Source organism: Schistocerca gregaria, unplaced genomic scaffold, assembly GCF_023897955.1.
Source record: "Schistocerca gregaria isolate iqSchGreg1 unplaced genomic scaffold, iqSchGreg1.2 ptg000994l, whole genome shotgun sequence".
Classification (NCBI taxonomy): domain Eukaryota; kingdom Metazoa; phylum Arthropoda; class Insecta; order Orthoptera; family Acrididae; genus Schistocerca; species Schistocerca gregaria.
Window position 1 is genome coordinate 222,221 of NW_026062344.1, and position 22,357 is coordinate 244,577.

At 50.6% G+C, this 22,357-nt stretch overlaps 8 protein-coding genes and 1 long non-coding RNA gene across 11 annotated transcripts; 5 read left to right on the forward strand and 4 right to left on the reverse strand.

Annotated features, from left to right (window-relative positions):
* Nucleotides 1-21: 21 nt before the first annotated feature.
* LOC126326537 (WD repeat-containing protein 3-like) lies at nucleotides 22-3,337 on the reverse strand. Its single transcript, XM_049995685.1, has 2 exons — nucleotides 3,088-3,337; nucleotides 22-2,948 (listed from the first exon to the last, which is right to left on the reverse strand). Exons 1-2 carry the CDS (start codon nucleotides 3,324-3,326, stop codon nucleotides 275-277), a joined length of 2,913 nt encoding a protein of 970 aa, XP_049851642.1. The 5' UTR covers nucleotides 3,327-3,337; the 3' UTR covers nucleotides 22-274.
* A 263-nt stretch (nucleotides 3,338-3,600) lies between these two features.
* Nucleotides 3,601-5,397, forward strand: LOC126326539 (uncharacterized). Its single transcript, XM_049995686.1, has 7 exons — nucleotides 3,601-3,666; nucleotides 3,753-3,884; nucleotides 4,113-4,225; nucleotides 4,304-4,496; nucleotides 4,562-4,633; nucleotides 4,730-4,900; nucleotides 5,046-5,397. The coding sequence occupies exons 1-7, from the start codon at nucleotides 3,601-3,603 to the stop codon at nucleotides 5,232-5,234; spliced, it is 936 nt and encodes a 311-aa protein (XP_049851643.1). The 3' UTR covers nucleotides 5,235-5,397.
* Nucleotides 5,398-5,512: 115 nt separating this feature from the next.
* LOC126326558 (spermidine synthase-like) lies at nucleotides 5,513-6,774 on the forward strand. The gene is made up of 5 exons (XM_049995714.1): nucleotides 5,513-5,572; nucleotides 5,655-5,716; nucleotides 5,788-5,928; nucleotides 5,990-6,303; nucleotides 6,380-6,774. The coding sequence occupies exons 1-5, from the start codon at nucleotides 5,521-5,523 to the stop codon at nucleotides 6,672-6,674; spliced, it is 864 nt and encodes a 287-aa protein (XP_049851671.1). The 5' UTR covers nucleotides 5,513-5,520; the 3' UTR covers nucleotides 6,675-6,774.
* A 393-nt stretch (nucleotides 6,775-7,167) lies between these two features.
* LOC126326559 (uncharacterized) lies at nucleotides 7,168-7,806 on the reverse strand. The gene is made up of 3 exons (XR_007560757.1): nucleotides 7,718-7,806; nucleotides 7,538-7,649; nucleotides 7,168-7,456 (listed from the first exon to the last, which is right to left on the reverse strand). It is a non-coding gene; the product is annotated as an uncharacterized LOC126326559 (long non-coding RNA).
* A 116-nt stretch (nucleotides 7,807-7,922) lies between these two features.
* LOC126326564 (pescadillo homolog) lies at nucleotides 7,923-9,964 on the forward strand. Its single transcript, XM_049995720.1, has 4 exons — nucleotides 7,923-7,950; nucleotides 8,091-8,170; nucleotides 8,315-8,658; nucleotides 8,726-9,964. Exons 1-4 carry the CDS (start codon nucleotides 7,930-7,932, stop codon nucleotides 9,928-9,930), a joined length of 1,650 nt encoding a protein of 549 aa, XP_049851677.1. The 5' UTR covers nucleotides 7,923-7,929; the 3' UTR covers nucleotides 9,931-9,964.
* Nucleotides 9,965-9,993: 29 nt separating this feature from the next.
* On the reverse strand, nucleotides 9,994-11,778 carry LOC126326599 (uncharacterized). Its single transcript, XM_049995766.1, has one exon. The coding sequence runs from the start codon at nucleotides 11,776-11,778 to the stop codon at nucleotides 9,994-9,996; it is 1,785 nt and encodes a 594-aa protein (XP_049851723.1).
* A 2,072-nt stretch (nucleotides 11,779-13,850) lies between these two features.
* On the forward strand, nucleotides 13,851-14,674 carry LOC126326567 (AP-3 complex subunit sigma-2-like). Its single transcript, XM_049995725.1, has 3 exons — nucleotides 13,851-13,995; nucleotides 14,168-14,279; nucleotides 14,403-14,674. Exons 1-3 carry the CDS (start codon nucleotides 13,927-13,929, stop codon nucleotides 14,672-14,674), a joined length of 453 nt encoding a protein of 150 aa, XP_049851682.1. The 5' UTR covers nucleotides 13,851-13,926.
* Nucleotides 14,675-14,800: 126 nt separating this feature from the next.
* LOC126326562 (proteoglycan 4-like) lies at nucleotides 14,801-18,041 on the reverse strand. The gene is made up of 2 exons (XM_049995717.1): nucleotides 17,782-18,041; nucleotides 14,801-17,616 (listed from the first exon to the last, which is right to left on the reverse strand). The coding sequence occupies exons 1-2, from the start codon at nucleotides 17,869-17,871 to the stop codon at nucleotides 15,199-15,201; spliced, it is 2,508 nt and encodes an 835-aa protein (XP_049851674.1). The 5' UTR covers nucleotides 17,872-18,041; the 3' UTR covers nucleotides 14,801-15,198.
* On the forward strand, nucleotides 17,979-20,419 carry LOC126326565 (serine/threonine-protein kinase SRPK-like). 3 transcript variants are annotated; one of them, XM_049995721.1, is made up of 6 exons: nucleotides 17,979-18,044; nucleotides 18,112-18,206; nucleotides 18,377-18,547; nucleotides 18,751-18,856; nucleotides 18,974-19,146; nucleotides 19,467-20,419. In XM_049995721.1, the coding sequence occupies exons 1-6, from the start codon at nucleotides 18,040-18,042 to the stop codon at nucleotides 20,417-20,419; spliced, it is 1,503 nt and encodes a 500-aa protein (XP_049851678.1). In that variant the 5' UTR covers nucleotides 17,979-18,039. The 3 variants fall into 3 exon arrangements, with proteins under 3 accessions (XP_049851678.1, XP_049851680.1, XP_049851679.1); XM_049995723.1 differs by having other exon boundaries at nucleotides 19,463-19,535; XM_049995722.1 differs by lacking the exons at nucleotides 17,979-18,044; nucleotides 18,112-18,206; nucleotides 18,377-18,547 and having other exon boundaries at nucleotides 18,796-18,856; nucleotides 18,978-19,146.
* Nucleotides 20,420-22,357: the final 1,938 nt, after the last annotated feature.

A 22,357-nucleotide genomic window follows, 5' to 3' on the forward strand; every position in this document is an offset into this window, starting at 1 on the left:
AAAAAAAAGCGGCCGTGCAACGTCAAATCGCGATAATGTAAGAATTTCTTGCTTTTTGCCTCGCTTCTGTGCTCCGGGAGGGGGCGTCAAGGTTGCGCCGTTCTTCGGGACCGGCGGGGGGAGGCCGCGCGCGCGCGCGTTTTGCGAGGGACACGAGAGGGGACGAGGGGGCAGCGCGTGCTTGGGGAGCTGGCGTGGGTTTGAGCTGTGGGTCGTTTTGAGGGGCAGGAGTGGGGCTTCCGAGTTGAGCCGGCCGCGATAAGGGGTTGGGTGGTCACTCCCAATAGCCTGGGGTTTTCTTTTGTCGTTTTTGGCCCTTTTTGACAAATTCTTGCTCTCGTATGTCAAAAAATTTGGCTTGACAGGCTAGTTCCATTTTTTGCTTCATGTGGTTCATCGCGGCCTGGTTAGACCCGAGTATTTCTTTGTATTGGAAGAGCTGTCGTCGGGTGTGAGAGCGGATTGCGAGCAGGGTGGCGTGCGCGCTTTTGTTCGCGATGATCTGCGCGTGATAGATTCGAAGAAGGAAGCAGAGAATCGAGGAGCACAGCTCGATGAGGTCGAATCGTTGAGAGACCCAGGTTTTGATCAGTTCGATTAGGGTGAGGACGTGAGAGAAGGGGAGCAACAGTAGGCATTCTTCCATTTCGGATTGTTTGATTCCCTTGACTACGTCGATTAGGTAATCGCTGGGGTCCTTGCCGCGAGTGAGTTCGCTGCTGGGGGGGGGTCGGACGTGCTTGGCGGCGTTTTTGTCGCCAGAGTCCAAGAGGCGTTTGACGTCTCGGTGGTACAACGCCCAGTTTTCGCCTTCTACTTTGATTAGTTCGAGCGCGTCCAACAGGCGTTCCCCGGACTTCGCGGAGGAAGCGGTGAGCCTGGACGCCTTGTCGCTTTGAGTCGTGTTGTCGACGAGTTGGAAGCGGTCTTCGTCCTCGAGGGCGTCGAGCCAGTTGCGTTCTTGCTCCGCTTCGCGTTCGTCTTGAACGACGACTTGGTCGTCGGTGCGCGCCCAAACTCGGATGCCTCGGTCGTGAGATCCCGTGGCCAGGAGGTTGCCGTCCGCGGAGATGGCCATCGCCCACACTTCGCTCGTGTGGCCGGACAGAGTCAGCACCAGCTCGAACTTGTCGGCGTCCCAGAACTTGACCAGCCCGTCCTTTCCGCTGCTGAAGAAGTAGTGCGTCTTGGGGACAAAGACGACCTGAGTAACCGAATCGTCGTGAGCGAAGATCGATTTGTGGCAGTCTCCGAAATCCGTCCCCCATATTCGGACGTTCTTGTCCGCGGACCCGGTGACGATCAGGGTCCCGTCGTCGGACATGTCCAGGCCCAAGACCGGTAGTCGGTGGCCATACAGGGAGTGAAAAAGCTTCAGCGTGGATCCGTCCAAAATCCGGACCGTTCCGTCCAGCAGAGCCAAGGCCAAAAGCTTTCCGCGGCCGTCGATTTTCGCAAACAAAATGTCGTCCTCCATCTCGCACGTCCTGTCCTGGACGACCGAAAACGCCGACTGGCGCGCGACAGGGGACTCCTCCGAACCGCGAACGGCCTCCAGCCTCCAAAACTTGAGCGTCTTGTCGGCGGACGCGGTCAAGAACCCCGCTTCTCGATTCGGCAGCATCTGCACCGACCAAATGGGCCCAGTGTGCGCCGGCACTCTCTCCAACATCTGGGCGCTCTGGAGGTCGAAAACCTCAAGGTGACCAGTTCTCGTCCCAACGAGCAAGTGCCGGTCTCCCGGCACCATCGCGAGAGACAACCCATATCCGCTCTGTACCGTTCTAATACAAGAAGTTGTTCTTGTGTTCCACACTTTGACGCATCCGTTACTCGCCGACACAAGCATCTCGGCGTCCCCGCTCAAAGTCAAGCACCGCACGTCGCCCCGGTGACCGGGCAAATTCACCGACGCGACGACTCTCGACTCGCTGCCGCCTCCAACCTCCTCCTCCGTCGGCCCAATACCGTCGACGCCGTCATGACGCCCGAGCGAGTCCCCCTCCTCCTCCGCACCAGCCTCCTCCCCCTCCTCTCCCCCCGTCCTCAACGCCAGCCTGTAACACTCAATCACGTTGTCCGTCAGCGAAACCAAGAGACTGCTCGCGCGCGTGGGAGAAAAGTCCATGCTCTGAAACTTCGAACTCGTCCACACAATTTGACAATGCATATACTCGTCAGACGGAACGGTACACTTTTCAACCGACGACATCACCGGCCTCACCGGATGCTGGTCCCGGCTCAACGTCTTCAGCTGCTGCAGCGCCTGCTCGTACTCCCTCAACCTTTGCTCGTACTGCTTTTTGAGCCTCCTCTTCTCCTTCTTTCTCCGCTTCTTGCACCTCTCCTCCACCTCCTCCTCCGAAAAGCACCTCAACACCTCAATCCCCCTCCCAGCACTCTGCACCGCCAAAACCGACCCATCCGCGTTGAATCTGACCGACGACGCCCGACTCTTCACTCTCCGATCAATGCTCCCGTAATACAAAATTCCACACTCCCCCTCCCCCTTCGGCTCCACCGACTCCGCCTCCCCGAGCTTGTAAAACCGAACCTTGTCCTCGCACACCGTCGCGAGGCGCGTCTGCTCCGGATTAATGTCAAACCCCCACACCTCCGACGGATGCCCCGTAATCGTCCACACGCAGTGCTGCGTGTCCATGTCCCACACCTTCACCAAACCATCCTTAGAACTCGAAACCACCTTCTTGTCCTCCTGCTCCCAAAACCTAACGCAGGTAATCGCGTTCTTGTGACCCCGGCACTTAAACAAACCCGCCCCGCTAACCAAATCCCACACTATCACATTCGTGTCCAACGAACCAGACACCAACACATACCCCACCCTGTCAAAACTCAAACACGTAACTCGCGACTTGTGGCCCTGAAAGTGATGGTCCACTCCCCCAGTCCTCAAGTTCCAAATCACCACCGAACCGTCCGAGTAACTTTCTCGCGTGGGAAAAAAAAAAACGTCAGCGCGTGGACCAGGCTACGCGCACACGCCCTCCCTCTCGCCCCAAAACCCCCCCCCGCTGAAAAAAAAAACACAAAAAAAACACCAAAAAACACAAAAAAAAAACGTACCCAGCCGCCACGTGAATCCGATCCGGGCTCGCCGCAACCTGACTCACCACCGCTTTTCTCTGATCCGGCAATACGTACGACGCCACCTCCGTCGCGCGGCGAAGGTTCCAAACCTTGACCGCCTCTAAGGCACCGGTCACGGCGCAGTCGCTCTCGCTCGAAAAAACGACGTTCGAAGGCGGCGACGTGATGGTGCCGAACGCGTGAAGCTGACTGTATCTACTGTAAATCTTCACCATACCTCATAAGCCAATGCGGACTCCAATACCGGTTCCGACGCCAATCTAAAACCTCAATATTCACCTGCTTGACGCTGAATCACGCTTTTCTCCCAGTAGCACCAGACCCTCCCGGTAACCAATCAGTCAAACCAAGTGACTCACCCAAAACAAAAAACTTTTTGTCACGTCTCGCCGAATCCGCCAAAAAAAAATATCTCACATACGCCCACTACACACGCAGTTGTACCGGAAAGCCGCGAGCTGCGCCAAAAATCTAGCCGGAAAAAAAAAAATGGGGGAAAAGTATGTCGAATGGAGGGATGCCTTGACAGGCGTTCACCCTTTCATTCCCCTTCCTGTGCGTTCACTATCCTCCTTCTCCCCCTCCCTACCCTCAAGAAAATCGCCCGACCACTCACTTTACAGCCTCGCAACTCTCTCTAGGACAAATACCCCCCTACCCTTCTTAATCGGCTGCATCGGCTGATTCTAGTACCCCTGCTCGCCATCTTCCGAACGCCCCTAATCGTCCTCTTTCTGGCACTGCTTGTAACCGCCGATTACCTGGCTCGAAAGGCAAGTAGTCGGATCTCAAAAAAAATAATACGGGGACTCGATCCCTACTGACTTGGTACACCCATTTGGAGCAGACACGTCTGTCGCGAGCATCTGCTGTTGCTTGTCGGCTCGCATGTTTCGAAACGAGATTTTCCTCACAGACGCCCACAAAAGCTCCGCACAAGATGGTGAAGCTAACTCTATAGAGCTCCACTTTTTTTTTTGCGTACAACACAATTTTAACAGATTGCGTCTGGACCTTTGAAACGAGCGACTTTGAGAGCTACTCACTTCCTACTAGCAGGCCTTGTTCTCTGGCTGTTTGGATTCGCTGTGCACAAAAACACGCACCTCTACAAGTACGCCAAGAAAGGCAAATCTGTCTAGCGCCGACGCTCAATCGCCCGTACTTCACTAACAGCAAAACGTCCTGTCAGGAAACAAGCGCCTAGCATCAAGTCCGGTCACTTCATTCTTTGCAACCATGTATCCTACATCGAAGTTTTATATATGGCATATGCTTATTCTCCTCAATTCACCTCCGTTACGGATTCTGGTTTATTGATTCCTGTCAACCTGTACCAGGCACTTTTCGAGATCTTCTGGAACAGGCCAGTGCGTTCCAGAGAGGTATGTTCCAGTGCGAGTATGGACGTAAATTACAGTACATGTTGCTGAGGAGTAACCCTTTTCAGACCTTCAAGCTATCAGAATTGGTCAGGCGGGCTAAGAAAAACAACGATGGTCCCGTTCTCGTCTTCCCAGAGGTACATGGCCTTGCACCGAAGCGCGGGACAGATGCATTGTTCCCCGCCCTCTTCTTTGTGCCAGCTGTCGTAAAATTTTAACGTTGCCATTTTTAGGGAACCACGACCAATGGAAGAATTACAATTAGCGCGCTGCCGGTCGTGGACATTGCGCCCAGCTACTACGGCACCGGCCATGGCATAGCTATTCGGTACCCAAACAACGGATTCTCTCCTAGCTTTTGTGCGGGTAACGTCTTCAAGCACACGTTTTTTCTAAGCGGACAGGTACCGTTTTGTCTAGGTTGTGTTTTTTTTGCGTACAACACAAAACCATTTTTTGCTCCTGAGCATAAAATGACAACCTGCACTTGCGCTTGTAGTGCCATCTTAGCCGAACTCAAACTCTAACGAAGTGTGCACGCTTAAAAAGTTACGGAACACGATGGAGTTGGTCTATGTACCTCAAGACAAGGTATCGAATGAATGTGCTATGAGCGGAGCCTCATGGCTGAATGAAATGTGGCAGCTGATCTCTGATGCGGCCTGCATCAGTAGGGGTAAGATCACCAGAGACAAAAAGCAGCTTTTTTTAAAGACATACTCCAGACATATCTCGTAGAACACAAACGCCTTCTTTAGCCTATCCAGACAGGTCGAAGCCCTTTATTATAGGCGAATCTCCCTGTCAGGTGCAGAGAGGAGGTGTAGGTTGAATGCGAGCTTTGAAGCTTAGATTTCCGAATGCATGTAGGTTTTGTACATGTACCAGAGAAAATTTAAGTGTCGCGTTATTATTTTTTTCACATGTTTGGACTTCAAAAAGCGCCAATCGAGTGCGCAATCTATAATTTTTAGATTCGCGCAAAAAAGACTTTTTTCTTGTATCAATTTATTCGATTATTCTCATGGACAACATCATTAAGGGATGGTTTTCTGAAATCAATGAATTCTGGCCAGGTGAGTGTTTCCCCGATGCGATGCGTTTGTGATCCGGGATATACCCTGCTCTTTTGCTAAAAAAGTTCTTCGTGCTATATAGGCCAGGCTCTCTCTATCGAACTAGATGGGCCCGTCTTGTACCACGAGAAGTCCGATTTTCAGGTAAGGCTGACCTATCTCGTGTGCGACAAAATTCTTTCGCCGATTGATTGCTAACACTTTTTCTGCTTTAGGATATCCTCATTTTCAAAAGTAAGGCCTTCGGCAATGTTTTGGTGTTAGACGGTGCTATTCAGATCACCGAAAAGGATGAGATCGCGTACCAAGAACAAATAGCGCACATCCCTCTCTTTACTCATCCAAACCCAAAAAAAGTATGCTACTTTTTTTAAAGCCATTCTGAGCTCTCTTAATAATGTGTGATCTCTGTTTTAGGTATTGGTTGTGGGTGGCGGTGACGGCGGCGTTATTCGAGAAGTGGCCAAACATGATTGCGTCGAAGAGATTCATTTGTGCGAAATAGACCAAAAGGTCATTGAGGCGTCTAAAAAATTCCTTCCTAAGATTGCCGTTGGCTTCAACGATCCCCGCGTTCGAGTCCACATCGAAGATGGTGCCGAATTTGTCAAAAAGTACAAAAACGAATTCGACGTGGTCATCACGGATTCATCGGATCCATCTGGACCAGCGAGCCAGCTTTTCGGAGAAGAATACTTCAAAGTTGTTAAAGAGGCGCTTACAGATAACGGGTACGATTTTGTACAAATTTTTTTGCATATTTGATTGTTCCGAATTATTGCGCGGTTTTAACCCAGTATTTTGCAGTGTCCTCATTACTCAGGCCGAATGCATCTGGCTGCACGTAGATTTGATTGTGTCGATGAAGAAGTTCATATCCAAAATTTTCCCCTCCGTGACCTACGCGACCTCCCAGATACCTACTTATCCAAATGGTTCTTTGGGCTTTTTTTTGGCTACGAAAAACGGCACAGTTTTTCCCACTGAACCAGTGCGAGAGGTGACGGCGGAATTTCAGGCGAAGCTCAACTACTACACGCCAAAGATGCACAATGCGGCATTCACCCTGCCAGCGTTTGCTGAGCGCATCTTGAACTTTTAGTCGTGCGCAAGTGGCTCGATTGACATCGTTGTCGCAAAGCCGTTAAGTACAGAGGGGTTTGTGTACTTATTGTGCATACTAAAACGTACATTTGTTTTAAGAGCGTCGGTGCGTTCTTTGACACAGAGATGCTTGGGCGCGCGGCGCGTTATTTTTTTGCATAGAGAACGCGACTGCGCGGTGGTTGGAGCAGGTGGGTAGGTTTGGTGGACATTTTGTAGCGTGCGTGAGGGTATCACCTGTATTTTTGCGCTATCCGGCAGATTTCAAATGTCTCCGCGGTGGCTGATCTGAAGAGCAGTCGTTGCGAAACGGGGTTCAGAGTGTTCGAGAAGGAGAGGGAAAAGATAAGGGTAAGTGCGCGCGAGTTGTCCGCGGTGATGAAATGCACACTGTAGATAAAAAAATGGCGCTTTTTTGCCTGATGACCGTTATTTAAAGTTTTTTGAGAACGTTCATTTTTGATCGTTTGGCACATGAATAGAGTTCGGTGTATTTTTAATTGCAGATCCGTTATTTTGCGTCAGAATTGTGTTTTGAAGGAAACCGAAATTACGTCCGTCTGGACTTTTGAGGAATTCGTTCACCTTGGCGCTGGATTGTTCGAGATACTTGCTTTCTCGATACGCGATAAACTGATTGACGCGAATTGGGTAGATGACGTATCGGAATTGATATCCGCTGATATCGATTTCGTCTTGGTCTTTTAGTTCGAATTCTTGATTTATCTCGAGGGGCACTCCATTTAGGCGGCATTCGGGGCCGAGGGCGCGAGCGGCGACCTAAACCGTGCGAGAGTCGAGTTTGGTCAGAGAGGGGGGTGATATCTAGGGGGGGGGGGAGAGGGGGTGTTGGAGACGAACGTATGGCTCTTTTATGAAGTTGCCGCTATGAAGGTAGACCACGAAGTGTTTTGGGAGGATGGGTCTCGACGCGTCAGCGTCTCCAGAGAGTCGAATTCTGCAGGGGGGTGAGCTGTGGAGAGATAGTTGGAGTTGAGTGAGAAAAGCGGCGCGTTTGCGTTTTTTTTGACGGTGGTGTACCATCCAAATGCTTCGAATTCTTGAGTGAGTGGGATGTAGGTTAGTTTGTTGGTGCTGGGGTCCATGATTGCCATGTAGCCGTAGGTCGGTTCTTCTTCCATTTAGAGGAGAGAAAGGGCTGCCGAACGGGATGTATTAGTATAAAATAAAAAAAAAAAAAAAAGTGCACGTTTGAAGGTTTTTTTTTTTTTTGGCCGGCATTAGATTGGATCATGGCAAGGCTTAAGAAGAAGGTATCGTGGGGGTTGTTGACGTGGCCGTTTGATTTTGTGGCGTTTGACGGGGTGAATTCGAAAATATTTTTTGAGTGGACGCGATAGTAGGCGGATCGGACGAAGGAGGCTGACTTTTTTGTTTTTTTTTGCGGGAGAAGGGTGAGTCTGGATCGGCGGTGTTGTACATGACGAGGGAGAGAGCGCTCCGAAAGTTGCGACTGACGTTGCCCCAATTCCGGTACGAGGAGGGATCAGCGCGACGCTAGGGCGTTTTTTTTTTTTTTAGGAGGAGGTCCGGTCAAGAGAGAGAGAGCGCGCGCCTGGATTTGTTTGATCGCGAAAAGGAACAATTCAAACTTACAGCGGCGGTGCTTGTACGTAGAAAGCTTTGCATTTTGAAGGGCATTTATCCTCGAAATCCGAAGCGAAAGCTTCGAAACAGTAAGAGGACGTATTACTACGTAAAAGACATTCGCTACATGAGCCATGACCCGATGATCCAGAACTTTCGTGACCACCAGATATGGCTCAGAAGGCTAAGGAGTGCGAAGATGAGGAGGCTGCCCGAGAAGGTGAAATCGCTTCTGGAGAACGAGCCCAAATGTTCGCTGGACTATTTGGTGAAGGAGAGGTATCCAACGTTCATGGACGCACTGAGGGACTTGGACGATGCGTTGATCATGATTCATTTGTTCTCGACGATACCCAGCGACGTCGTTTCTCCAGGTTCGTTTGTAAAGTATATGTGTGTGGAAGTTTATGGGGGAAAAAAAACTGACAGATTTTTTTAAAGACCGCGTTGAAAATTGTACTCGCCTGTGTCGAGAGTTTCAGCACTATGTGATACACACAAGGTCTCTGAGGAAGGTGTTCATATCCATTAAGGGTATTTACTTTCAGGCCAGAATTATGGAGACGGACGTTACTTGGATGGTTCCTCACACATTTACCTATACAAAGGATGACGACGTCGACTACGACGTGATGCTGACTTTCTTGTCGTTTTACGAGGTTTTGATGGGTTTCGTGAACTACAGACTGTATCACACGATTGGCCAGGGGTATCCCCCGGCGCTCGGTGCCGAGAAGGACCAGTTCGAGCGCCGACTCGAGGCGCCGGCGGCCAAAAGATCCTCTCGGAAGGGGGACTCGTCTGCATCTGGAAAGGGGGATGACGGCAGTTTGGAGAAAATACAGGAGGCTTTGGCCGGTATCGAGGCGTCAGAGGAGGAGGAGGAGGAGGAGAGGGCCCTGGAAGAGGGGTACTTGGATCAAAATCACGAATTTAAAAATTTATTTTCTCGATTTACTTTTTTTTTGAATCGAGAAGTTTCTCATGGGTACATGGAGTTCATCATTCGATGTTTTGGAGGCTCTGTATTTTACCAGAGCACGCGTCCCGACTTAGAAGATGCGGAATGCATCACGCACCAAGTGGTTGACCGCGGAAAGGACGTACCGAATCGCAGACTCGACCGCGAGTACGTTCAACCTCAATGGGTCTTCGACTGCATCAACGCGCGAAAGCTGCTTCCCACCACGTCGTACGGGCCGACGGCGTGTCTGCCGCCTCACCTGTCGCCCTTCGTTGTCGGGGAAAAATCTGGAGAAAAAGTTGGGGAGGCGGCGGACGACTCGGCCGCCTGTCGCGAGTCGGACCAGCTCGAGGAAAGCTCCAGCGAGCAAGAACTGGTGTACGAAAAAGAGCTCCTGGAAGAAACGCGTCCGTCCGAAAACGCCCAGCCATCTCTGATAGAGCAACTGAAATTGCGGGCGCTCGAGAAAAAACGAGCCGCGCAAAAGGAACGACAGAGCCTCGAGCAGCTCAGACACTCGATGCTGCCCTCGAAGCCGAGGCGACTGCTGAAGTTCATAGAAAACAGGGAGAAACTCAGGAACAGGTACAGAAAGCACATCGAAGACAAAGCCAAATTGCTGTCTTCTAAAAAACTGGTCAATCGAGACGGCGTCTTGGTCGAAAACCAAATTCTCGAATAGACAATAAACGGCTGTTTTTTTTTTTAATGAAAAATTGTGTTTCGTCGAACGAACGGGGGCCCTCTATTCATGAGTGGTGGGTACCAGCTGTTTTGAGACGCTGCGCTGGTAGGCTTCTTGGCTCCATTTTTCCCAGTTCGAGAAAATGAGGATGAGCAAATACGAGGTGGTGGCGGTGAACGATCCACAGGCCAGGCCTATCCACAGGCCCTTGAGTTGGAGGTTGAGTCCCCAGCTGAACGCCAGGTAAGCGCCCAGCAGAGCACCCACAACGTAGTACGCGAACAGGTTGAGAAAAAATCCGATTTTCTGCTTGCCAGCGGCGAACAAAACGCCCGAGCAGACGGCAAAGATGGAGTCCGAGCACAGGAAGAGGACCATGATGGGCATGATGGACTTGACCAGCTCGATGACAGTTTCATTTGTGTTGAACACTCTTCCCCAAACTTTGTGTACGGAGAGAAAAATGACGGACATAATGCACGCGATGATTGTGGCGTTGATCATGCCAATTTTGGTCGTGAGTTGTGCTTGTCGGTGCTTGCGCATGCTGAGTTCTCCCCCGACGATCGTGTCGACGCCGGCCGTAATCCCGACAGATATGGAGTAGTTACAGAGGTTTGTGTTCATCAAAATGTACTGCGCAGTAGTCGCGGTAACTGAAATCCATCCCGACATGATGACGTGAATTTCGAATCCAATCCACTCTGCACATATCATGCCCGCTCCCGGGAGGGACAGCCTCAGGTACTCAATGACGCCGTCCTTCCTGAAAACCTCCGAGAAGGAGAAGGGCGCGTAGGTCAACTCGTACACTTTGTAATACAAAATGTACGCGGCTAAAGCCAGAAATCCTATGATGTTGCTGAAAAGCAGCGAGATCGGGTGTCCGTAGAATTTGAGCGGGGTGTGCAAAATGAGCACGTATCCCAGCAGAATGCAAAGCGCGTTCACCGAGGTAATGAGGATGAGAGTTGGCTTGACAATGCGCTGGTGCTGCAGGTACTTTTTGAGCGCTTCTACGCCTACATAGAACACCAGTCCCGGGATCTGAATGTACACGAAGTGCGACGCGAGTCTAGAGACCGTCGGGTCTTGTCGGAGCAAGAGAAGCAACGGCAACGTGGAAAACCACAATGTAGCGATCAAAATACTAAATAACAACACAATTGCTACGCTTCGGTACAACAACACGCCAACCTGTCTGTAATTCTTGATACCCATTGCCTGCGGGCACAGCGTGTCTAGTCCCCCTAGCAGGCCCGTGCATACGGAGTACCCCGTAACGTTCACATACATGTTCGCGAGCCCGGCCGCGCTGCTGGAATTTAAGTCCAATCGGCCCACAAACGCATAGAGCACGATCCCGGTGATGGTTCGACTGATGGTCGCTGCCACCATCGAGATTGCAATAGGCACAATTTGCCGAGACTTGATTTTCCAATTTTCAAACGTGAGTTTCGCCGACTCCGATCCGGATCCGCCGCCTCTTGAGCCGTCCTCCACTGACAGCTCTTCACAATAGCTCGGCTCTTCTGGGTCTGTTGTGTCTTTTTCTTCTGAGAAATTCGCAGAAGGGTCCCACCCCCCCTTACTATCACTGGTCGTTTGAGACAGCGACTTCCTCCTTTTGCGCTGATCAAACGAACCTTTCAAATGCTTTCCCTCAGTATCACCTTCTTCTGTTGCGGAATCTGGACTGTCATGTGACTTGTCACCCGGACTGCCAGCACCGCCACCAAACGCGTCGGCGGACATTCTAAGTCCACCGTGATTCATTCTGTCACCGTGATTGATGCCAGTGGTCCTCTCCACGAGCCGGGCCCGAGAATCTAGCGAGCCTGGCATTCCCAATTCGTTGACTTCTAACTGAAATCAATCACATAACCACTTGGGTTAAAAAAAAAAAAATTTCTTGTACAGAAAAATTCGGCTCGTTACCTCCTTTGCCTCAGCTCTGTCGAGTTGCCGCAAAGCACGTCAAAAATCCAAAATTGCCAAACAGACTCTCTTTTCCGTCTACTGCGGAAAGGTCCTCATCGAAGCTCTAGCGATTCCTCGCCGTCCTTCGAAATCTCTTTAATGGTACAAAACCGCAAAACGCATACACACGCGGTCCGCCCATACCTGTCATGGGCTGCTCGAGAGAGCAGAAATGATCACCCAGCATAGCGCGTAGATCGAATACGCCGGGGAATCGAACCAAGAGACGACCTCTGATGCCAAAATCACCTTGCCGCCCGTCGCGCTGAGTTGCTCGTCCACGATGCCACTAGAGGGTGACGGCAAGGCGAGGGGTACCTGAACGTTCGCCGTCTCCGAGCTGATAGGCGCTTTCGCTACCTGCTTCGCCAACAAAAGGTACTCGGTCAAGTTTTTGGTCGAGTAGTTGATAGGGATGCCGTTCAAAGACCCATTCGTGATAGCTTTGAACAAAAGCAAGTTGACAAAAATAGAATCGGCCCAAAACACATTTGGTTGAGTGCTGTTCAACACGTTGTTCGATTTCGGCCGCTGCTCGAAAACGCTGCACGGAGATAGGTCAGTTTTTGGAGAGTACGGGTTGTCGCTGTATTCAAAATAAACTGCTCCAGCACTTCCTTTTTCATAGCCTTCGACCACGGCGCTCCACAAACTGTTGAACCAACTTGGATTCGATTCAGAAAGTTTGTTGCTTAAACAATTGGCGCCCATTTCTCCGACTAAGATAGGCAACCCCTTTGCCTTAGCGATGCCAACTAACGAACTGCTCCCATTTCCCAGATACAGCTGCGCGATTTCGGTCGGACCATTCCACATGCCGTTGACGCAAATGTAGTCTATGCTGAGGTTCTCCAAAGTCTTCACCGTCATGCTATTCCTCGAAAAGCAATGGGTCACCGGAACGGTGCGGTTGTGAATCGAAGACTGACTGGTTTTCACAAGTCGAATCATTGATTCTAAACGACTCAGCGAGTTGCTATCCAACGGCCAGTCAGAACCCACCACGTATGAAAAAAGTGCAGGGTGATTCCCCACCTCCTCTACGATGTTCACAATTGATTCTTTGATTCGGTCTTCCCTCTCGAGCGCGAAAGCGTCGTAGCTGGAAAACAACGGAACCATCACCTTCATTTTGTAACTGTCAACAGCATCCATGAATGGGATGTGGTTCTTGCCAAAATACTCAGACATCCCAGAACCACCCATCTCCTTGGACGCCGCAGTGCTGGTATATGGGTTGAAACTGTAGACGCGAAGTACGTTGACGCTCATGTCTGAACACCGACGTTAAATCCTGTTTTCCAAAAAAAAAAAAAAAAAAAAAACGTACTGCTCAACAACGGTAAGTCTCTCTTCCATATTTCCGAAAACCAAACTGCGGGTCCGGGGGGCACCCTGTCCGGTGTGGCCGAACTCCCGTCATAAAAATCTTGGTCGTAGCAATTGGACTTCCATTCGTTGTACTTGGTGAGTTTGGCTGAGCAGAAGCCTCCTCCACCCCATCCGTCTGAGTCCATTTCCTTGATGCCCAGCGGCGCTGGACGGTACACCATGCCCCTCACGAAAAATTCCACCCTGTTTGTGTGTGTTTAACTGGTCGTCAGCCCCTCCCTTTCTCGCGGAAAAGAGGTGGGAAAAAAGGCAGGCGCCGTCTGGTACCAATGCCTCGCAGCCGCAAAACGCACGTACCCATCTACGTAGAACTTCTGGTTTTTAATCGTTACAGATGTAGACACTTCTGCTTGGAGAATTCCAGAAGTCGCAACAATGTATAAAAGGAGTGCCAATCCAAGGCGCTTACAAGATGCTCTAGGGAAAACGTGCATCCTTCCACAAGAATTGAAGTTAACTATATCTATCCTGAGCACAAGATCATATGAAGTTAATGTGGGCTTACTAGTTTATAAAAAAAAATAAAATTTGATATACACAGTTCAAACGTTACTATTGGTCTGTGTTTCTACAACATTCATCTTTTTTTCCCCCTCTTTACAGAAAACGTACCGGATTATCATGATCGACTCGATAATCATTTTGAACAATTATGGCAACGTCAGACTCTCAAGATTCTACACGACAAAGGTACAGCGGGGTGCGCGGGAGAATCCCTAGTCGATTCCGCTCTCGGTCTCCCCCGCTGCCCTCGTTCCTCCCGAGCAGAGCCGAAAGTGGGGGCGGCGAGCCAGAGAGAGCGCGTTCGACTTGGCGACGAAAAGTGCTCTTCCATGCCTAATTCATTTTTTTTTTCCATGAGGATTGTGCGCTGCAACAAAAAATACTCAAAGAAACCTTTAAACTAATCTCGGGTCGCGGAGACAATATGTGCAATTTCATCGAGGGTAGCCACACAGACATCTGCGAGGAGGGTGCGTCTCATCCTAAGAGGAAAAAAAAACGGTTTTTTTCCCCTTTTGGGCCAAACCATTGTGTAGGAGAGAGACCAAAGAAGAAATGAGCACTCGGTTTTGAAGCTGATCGTTTCTCCGCAGGAAAAAAAATCGTTTACAGAAACTATGCGACGCTGTTCTTCGTCTTCTTCATCGACTCCGGCGAATCGGAGCTCGGCATACTCGACATCATACAGATGTTTGTCGAGGTGCTCGACTCGTGCTACCAGGACGTCTGCGAGCTAGACTTGGTCTTCAATTTTGACAAAATAAACTACATCCTCGACGAGATTGTGCAAGGGGGCCTGATAGTTGAGACGCGCAAGAGCGCAGTCATCGAGTCGGTCAAGAAAATGAAACTGAAGCGCCAATAGGAGCAAGAGGAGAGCCAAGAGAGGCAGCCGCACCACGAAAAGAGCGGAAACACGCAACAGGTGCGTTCAGATGGTCGGGATGCATATGTGATGCGCTAGCAAGAACGAGAAGAGAGGCCAAATACGTGTGTGGATCACAGACGTTCGAGATCTATGTATACAATATATATACACGTAGCGTGTATATGTATACATATATAGGCACTATTTTATTGACACGTTAGATTTTTTACGGCAAAGCGCAGATTTGGGCGGCAAAGTTTTTCTTTCGGCCATGTTTCGTTCCTCTCGGAAGGTCTGGTGAGCGGGGATAGATCCGCGTAGAAAAGAGGGGGCGCGCCGTTGGCGTAGAGTTTGGATGGGTTATATTATTTTCGTGGGAGTAAACTGGGTTTGCTGGGTCCACACACACATACAAACCATATGTGTATGGGTCGCTTCCGAAAACGGGGGCGGTTCAGAGCGTGACGCGTCCGACGCGCCTCAGGGTGGTGGTTGGGGGGAAGGGGGGTTGACGTGTTTCATCAGCCGGCTGTTCTTCTTGTTGGGACTCGCCGCGCGGGTCCTTGGTTGCGGACGCTCATGGAAAGGGGGCGGTGCGACTGAGTGACTTGTTTGAGTTCCGTGGCGAACGCTTCGTTGCGAGTGTTGGATTTCTGCTTTTGGAGGCCGGTGATGAGAGAAAGGTGCTTCAGACGGGATTTGAGCCCCAGTTTGCTGTCGGATGAGGTGACGGGGTCTTTTTCCGCGGACGCGGCGTTCGTTTCGAGGGAGGTGGCGGAGTCGTCGGGCGTGGAGGACGGAGTCAGTGCTGGTAGTTTCAGGGTGATGGGCAGGGGTTTGGCGCTGATCGAAGCGAGGGAGTGTTGTTTATGGATGGTGCTCTTGTGGGGCGGATTGGCTGAGGAGGCGTTGTCCGCGGATGCGTCTGAGGGGGGTCCGAGGGGTCCGGTCTGCGGCGGTGGCAGCTTGGGGACGTACAGAACGGGGACGGACGGTGGTCTTGAGGGTGGCGGTTGTTTCGGAATCGGGGGTGGTTGCATGTTGGGAGCGACCGTTCCCAGTGACGGCCCTCTAGATAAAGTTGCTGAAAGTACGCTGGAGCCCGGCGGGTGTTCTGCGGTGGGAGGGGGCAGATGTTTGCCGGGTGCGGTCGTTGGGGTTGCTGGCAGTGATTTTACGACGGGGGGCTTATCGGGCGGGATTCCCGCCATGGAAGACGTACCGCGAACGTCGACGGCTGCCGAATCCGTGCTCGAAACGGAGGGCTGTACTTTTGGTGGCGCGGAGGGCAACGGAGGTAGCGATGACGACGGCAATTTCATGGGAGATGGCGACTGCGACAACGGTGCCTTCTGGAAGGCCATGGATACCGGGTGCTTTAATGTAGAAGTCTGCGGTGGTGGCGGGTCCGACGGAGCCGGTACAGAAGGTGACGTGATAAACGACATCGATACCGTTTCTGCGCGTAGTATTTCTCTCGACACTGTGGAAGGCATAGAGCGATGCAACGATGCCTGCAGTTCCTTTGCCATCGGCGAGGGCGTTGGATGGGACGGCGGCGGTGACTCCTTCTGCGCTGGTGGGGACGCTACGTGGAACGACGATGGCAGTCCCGTCGACGCCAGTGAAGGCGCAGCCTGAGGTAATGGCGGCGATTCCCTCGGCGTAGGTGGGGGCGCAGCCTGAGGCAGTGGCGGCGACTCCCTCGGCGTAAGCAGTGGCGACGGCTCCTTCGGCACAGAAGGAGGCGACCGCCCTTTCTGCGCAGAAGGAGGCAACGGCAGCGACGCTTTCGATAGCGGTGTAGGTGCAGCATTAGACGATGGCACCGGCGGCTTTGCCTCTTCGCCTTCTCGCGTGCACGGGGGCACTGTCTTCGGTAGTGAGGGGGGCCGCGTCCTCGGCATGGGCGGCAAGGGCATTTTCGGCGCCGGGGCCGCTTTCAGGGTCGGCGGCGGCACCTTCAAGGTGCGCGGCGGTAAGACAGCGCTCGATCGCAGGTCCATCAACCCTCTGTCTTCGCTCAGTGACGGCGGCGCCACCGAAGAGCGCATCGCCGAAATGTTCACGGAGCGGCTGTGACTCCTCGCGTCCAAACGTGAACCAACGTCACGAGCCCTCGTCGCGGGTGCGACTTTTCTAGCCGGCGCCTCTTGATACGAGGACTTATCGCCGCGGAGCGGGTGACCGATCTCTGCTGAGGCGGGCCCTTGATGACCAGGCGCCTCCACTTCCGCACTGCTGCCACTCTCGTAGGAGTCGCTGGTACACGAAGTGCCGCTGTCAAGAGAACTGTCGGTGCTGAAAACAGACGTCAAATCGCCCAAATCTGGTACAAAATTCAAAATTCTAGACAGATCCACGTCACCAGACGAAAATTTCAACGTCCTGCTGTTGCTTCCCGCTCTATTGCGAGACTCAAACGCACCAGTCGGCTCGGCGCCCTTTGTGTCCGCGTCTCGACTCAAACCCTTGCCCTCCGCTCGCTCATCCGAGGCCGCCTTCTCGATCGCCGCTTTTTCCCTCACTGACTGGTTATGCAGCTCCTTATTCGACTTCGAACGCCGCCGCGGGCCAGCGTCTCTAGCCTCCAGGCCCGACTTCAGGCGCTCCAAGTTGGGCTTGCTATCGCTCCTCGAACCCAACTTGCGCATACACACCTGTCTCAAAGCAACGTCCTTCGCCTCCTTCTCGGGAGACAGACCCGACGCAGGCGAGTTCAAAATCTCCATAGCCTCGTGGTACCGGCCCAACCTGTATTTCCCCAGCGCATACAAGTAGCGCGTGTCCTGGTCGCGGGCGCACCTCAAGTCCTCGTAGATAGAGACACCATGTTGTACCAGAAAACGCGACTTGCAATTCACCAACTTTTCCGCCAATTCCAGCAAATCTTCGATAGTCCCAACCTCATTCCCCTCACCTCGCTCGACACGTTCCTCCTTCATCAAACGATAAACACGGTCGTCAGCTCGCGCTTCAAAAAGAGCGCGCCTCGGCGAGAAACATCTCGCAACTCGGTTATCGAAAAACACAGAAATACAGCGCCCGACCTCTGTCTGTACCGCAGAAAAAGCGTAATAGCGAAAAAAAAAAATTCTTCATACCTCTTCGGCCTCCTGGCCGGCCGTACCACCAGCTATCTCTCTCTCCAGTGCTTCTGGTATGACGTCCTCGGTGCTCAGATCATCAGCCATGACTAGATTACTCGCGCTCGCCCTCAAGCTGTGTCGATTCGACAGCACGGTACAATTAGCCTGTCTGTGCAGCTACTTCTCGCTATTTGAATATATAACTGAGGCAGTTTGCGTCCTAGTCTGTTCACACAATTCAAACGCATGCCATACGAAACTTGCTAGACAAAAATGAGGTTTCGTAAAAAATAAACTTTGTATATTTGTCAACAAACAAATTCTCATATGCATTATTTTTTACAGGACGCTGTCGTGCTCTATGACTACCTTTGCCGATAAAGGGATTTCCTGTGAGCTTTCGCAAAAACGTAGATACGCCCAAACACCTAGACCGAAAGGTACGTGTCGTGCACTCGCTGAGCACGTTCTCTGGCCCGGGGAACATGCTTTCCCCCTTCCGTTTGAAAGACGACATGTCGCAACATACATGTGCATGCGTTAGCGCAGGGAGGTGCGCCGCGCCCAATGAGTCTAACCCCGTTGCCACCTCTCATTCATCGAACCTAAGACGATTCTAACGCGCACAGCAGCGGCACGAACCACGGCAATAAAAAAGGACATGCTTCGGAGAGCGCGCACAGCTCGACCAGAAGGAGGGGCCCAGTCATAAAAACGGACTTAAGCGATGCGTTCTGCACTTTGACCTTCGAAGAGGAAGATGAAGCCGATTACAGAGAAGGTACAACTGCTGTTTCTTTCCGCAAGGGGAAGAATGTGTCGCGCCACACGATCACCCTGCGCAACACCGTTCTCAATGCTGAAGGATCATCTGGCTGTTACGCTACACCTCTTCTACTGTATTAACATCTGACGGGCAAAGACCGTGCAAAGTACTCTCCTTTTTTGCTTACCAAATTTGAAAATATTCTCTTTACTGTCAAGGCGGATATCATCCTGTAGAGATAAATCATGTCTACAACTCGAGATACAAAATCATATCGAAGCTAGGATGGGGATACTTCTCAACTGTCTGGCTAGCTCTAGACTTGTGCGTACTGAATCCGTCATGTCCTTCGAAGGACTGTGAAATTGTGTATGTTTGATATTTTGTACCTTACAATCTGTCTGTGGATCCTCTGCGGGAAACTGTCTCCCCGAATCTTAGGAAGAAAGATACCAAAGTCGCACTCAAAATCATCAGGGGTGCCAGCAGATATAGTAAGTCTGCTGAGGACGAAATTCAGCTACTTCGGAGAGTCTCTACAACCAATAAGAGAAAATCTCAGTTTATCGTGAGTTTCCTAGACCATTTCACCATTATTGGTCCAAACGGGCTACGTATGTAACGCTCCTCGATACCCCCTCTCTAGGTGAATGGCGTCTGACTCCGCCATCCACAACGAGTGGGAACGCCTCGGCTGGGAGCGCCGTATTCTGTCTACCCAGGTGTAGCGAGGCTGATGCCATATAGACCGGCGGTGTACCGGTGCTGGCGCTCCAGCCGTCTGGTCTCAAATATGCGTTTCATATGTGCACCTTCTGGTCGTCGACGCGTCCACGCGCTCTCGAAACATTTGCCCTAATCACCTCCAATCTTATTTTTTTTACTTCGTGCGTGTTTTTTACTAAATCGCCCCACACCTTTTTTTGAAAGCTAGACACGTGCCTGGTCTTCGAGAGCCTCGGATGCAACCTGTTTACTTTGATTCGCATGTATGAACATAAAGGTGTACCTGTTCCCCTGGTCAAAATCTTTATAAAGCAAATCTTATTCGCGCTAGATTACTTGCATTGCTATTGTCAAATTATTCATACTGATTTAAAGCCGGAAAACATTTTGCTTTACATCAATCCAAACCTATCATTGATTTCTAAAGGCAGTCCCGGTTCAGACCCGAAAATGTCGACAAATCGTTCTAATGACGGGAGCTATGAAAACACGAACGAGAAAAAAGATGACATCAGATGTAGAAATAAAAGGAGTGGCACTAGTTCATCACACACAAAATGCCATATCGAGCGTCGCGTTCCGCCAAAAAATAAAGAAGAGCTGTTGATTTGTTTTGGAAATGGTTCTTTTCGATGTAAGGTTGTTGATCTAGGCAATGCTTGTTGGGTTCACAAGCATTTTACAGACCAGGTCCAGACGCGACAATACCGCGCTCCAGAAGTGATTCTCGGCTGCAGTGACTATAATACATCAATTGACATATGGAGTTTAGCCTGCATTGCCTTTGAACTTCTCACTGGAGATCTTTTGTTTACACCGCACTCGTCTGAGTATTACGACAAAAATGACGACCATCTTACCCAAATGATCGAATTGTTAGGAAATCCACCGCGTTCATTCGTCCGTAGCTGTAGATTGGGTCACCACTACTTGACCAAGAACGGAAGCCCCAAACATATCCACAAACTGTGTTATTGGCCCCTGCAAGATGTCTTGATTGAGAAGTACAGATTTCTCGAAAGAGATGCTGCAGAGATTTGCGACTTTTTGCTGCCTATGCTCGAATACTCTCCTATGAAGAGAGCAACTGCTGCCGAACAGTTAAAGCATCCTTGGATTAGGAACATTGACGTCGACGACTTCAGTACGGCCTTCGATTAAAGAGCAAGTCGAGAATATGAGAATTTTACGTTTCTCTTTTAGACCCCTCCCTTTCAATGGGCAAGAACGCGTACAATGTGTTGTTCGAGAATATTTCAGTCACCGAAGAAAAGTCGTCGTGGTTGCAAGGAATGCAAAATTATGGACAGAAGACATCTCTGTTACGTCCCTGCACTATCTTCAAGCAGCATCGGCTTACCAAAAGAAGAAAGGTCTTAAACTGTTCTTAGACAGCATCGGTTTTGCCGCACGTATGATCCCCCCTCTTTTCAACCGAAATTTGCATTCCCCCTCTAGTGCAGAATGGTACTTTTGTGCTCTAAGTCAATTCTACGTGAAATTCGCCATACAGAAGGGGTCATGCATATGGATGCTGCAATTTTACGAGATGGTAGTACTCCCGAATTCCCACATTTACTAGGTACCTTTGGAAGAGGCGCGCTGTGGTCCTTTTAAGATTTGCAAGAATGCGAATTCCGAAATCGAGAGCACAAAATTTTACAAAAAGCTGTCAGAGCTTGTACACGATATAAAAAACAACGGATTGTTTTAAGGAGATTCACATTCTTTTTCCAACAGTTCTGTTAAGCGCTTATGAGCAAGCTCCATTCTTCTGGACGTTGGCCCGTTCAGCAAATCCACGAGCCAGTCGTTTCCGAATTTTGTGAAAGCCAGGTTGCGCGGAAATGGCACCAGGCGTTTCAGTTGGATGTTGTAGTGAACATCCCCAACAGCTTGGGAGTACAGTATGGCGGCTTTAGTGGGTGTGGTACAGATTTGATTGATGTGTTTTTTTTGAAATTCCCAACTTCTATATATCATAGCTCCCAATCCTGCAAAGATAGGAACAAATGATACGGGGAGAACTGATTTGGTTATGCTGGCCGCTATTTGTTGAAGGATGACTGTCCCGAGCGCTACCGTGGTACCGGTCTTGACAAGAGACCATTCTGTTTTTTCTTTTAGCTTTAGAGCCGCGAGCTCGTAACGCATATCTATTTCATCTTCACTTTCGAACAAGGTGGGGTCTATCTCTAGGGACTTGAGTCGTTCGGCTTGAAAAGCGTCATTTTGGCTGGCGTCGGCCAGCGTCGCATCTAGGAAGGGGAACGAATCGAGAGAGGAGTTGTACGCTTCTCGAAAGGTGGTTTGTGGTTTTTGGAGGTAAGGAGATGGAATAAGGAGGAGTGTCCTGTTGAGGCACCCAATGACGCTGATGTGGTTGAGGTCGGTCCTAGAGGGGGTAAGCGTCCATTTTAGTAGGGTTACTAAGGCGCATTGGTTGGGTACACTTGGTAAATTGAACTTTTGTACAAAAGTGTGCATGCATACATGTGCAGCGCATACAAATACGCGTACATGGCTATTGTATAAGGTTTACGTCTCTATACCTTTTGTATGGTATCTTGAAGATTTGGCACCTTTCAGGAGCGTCGACCAGGCCGTGGCCCATGAGTTTGCTCAGAGCGTGGTCCCTTTCTTCTTTGCTGGGATCGGTGGCTGTAGGTGGAACAAAAATATCAGGTGCACTACGAGGACCTTTGTCAATAGCGCGAATCAGCGGGGGATAGAGGGCGGTTTGCGAGACATTGAAAAAAGACCGGCATCGCGGTACGCGGCGCAATATGAATACGATTACTTACCAAGTCATCAACAGTGGGGCTCCGAAAAATAGGCCGACGGCTGCTGTGTTGACAAGGAGGTTTTTATTGAGACGGCATTTTACAAGAGAGCGAACTAGGAGGGACATGAGATGCTGAAGCTATCTGTTTTGGAGTTGAAGATAGTTAGGATTGGAAGGAGGTGCATTCTTTGAACATGCCTTTTTGGCATTAAAAAAAATTCGGCATCCTAAAGTATGAAATTATGCTCCTTTTTAGGCAGCGTTAGGGAGGTGATTGGCACGAGTGGTGGTCATCTACAAGCTCTTGCCAGCAT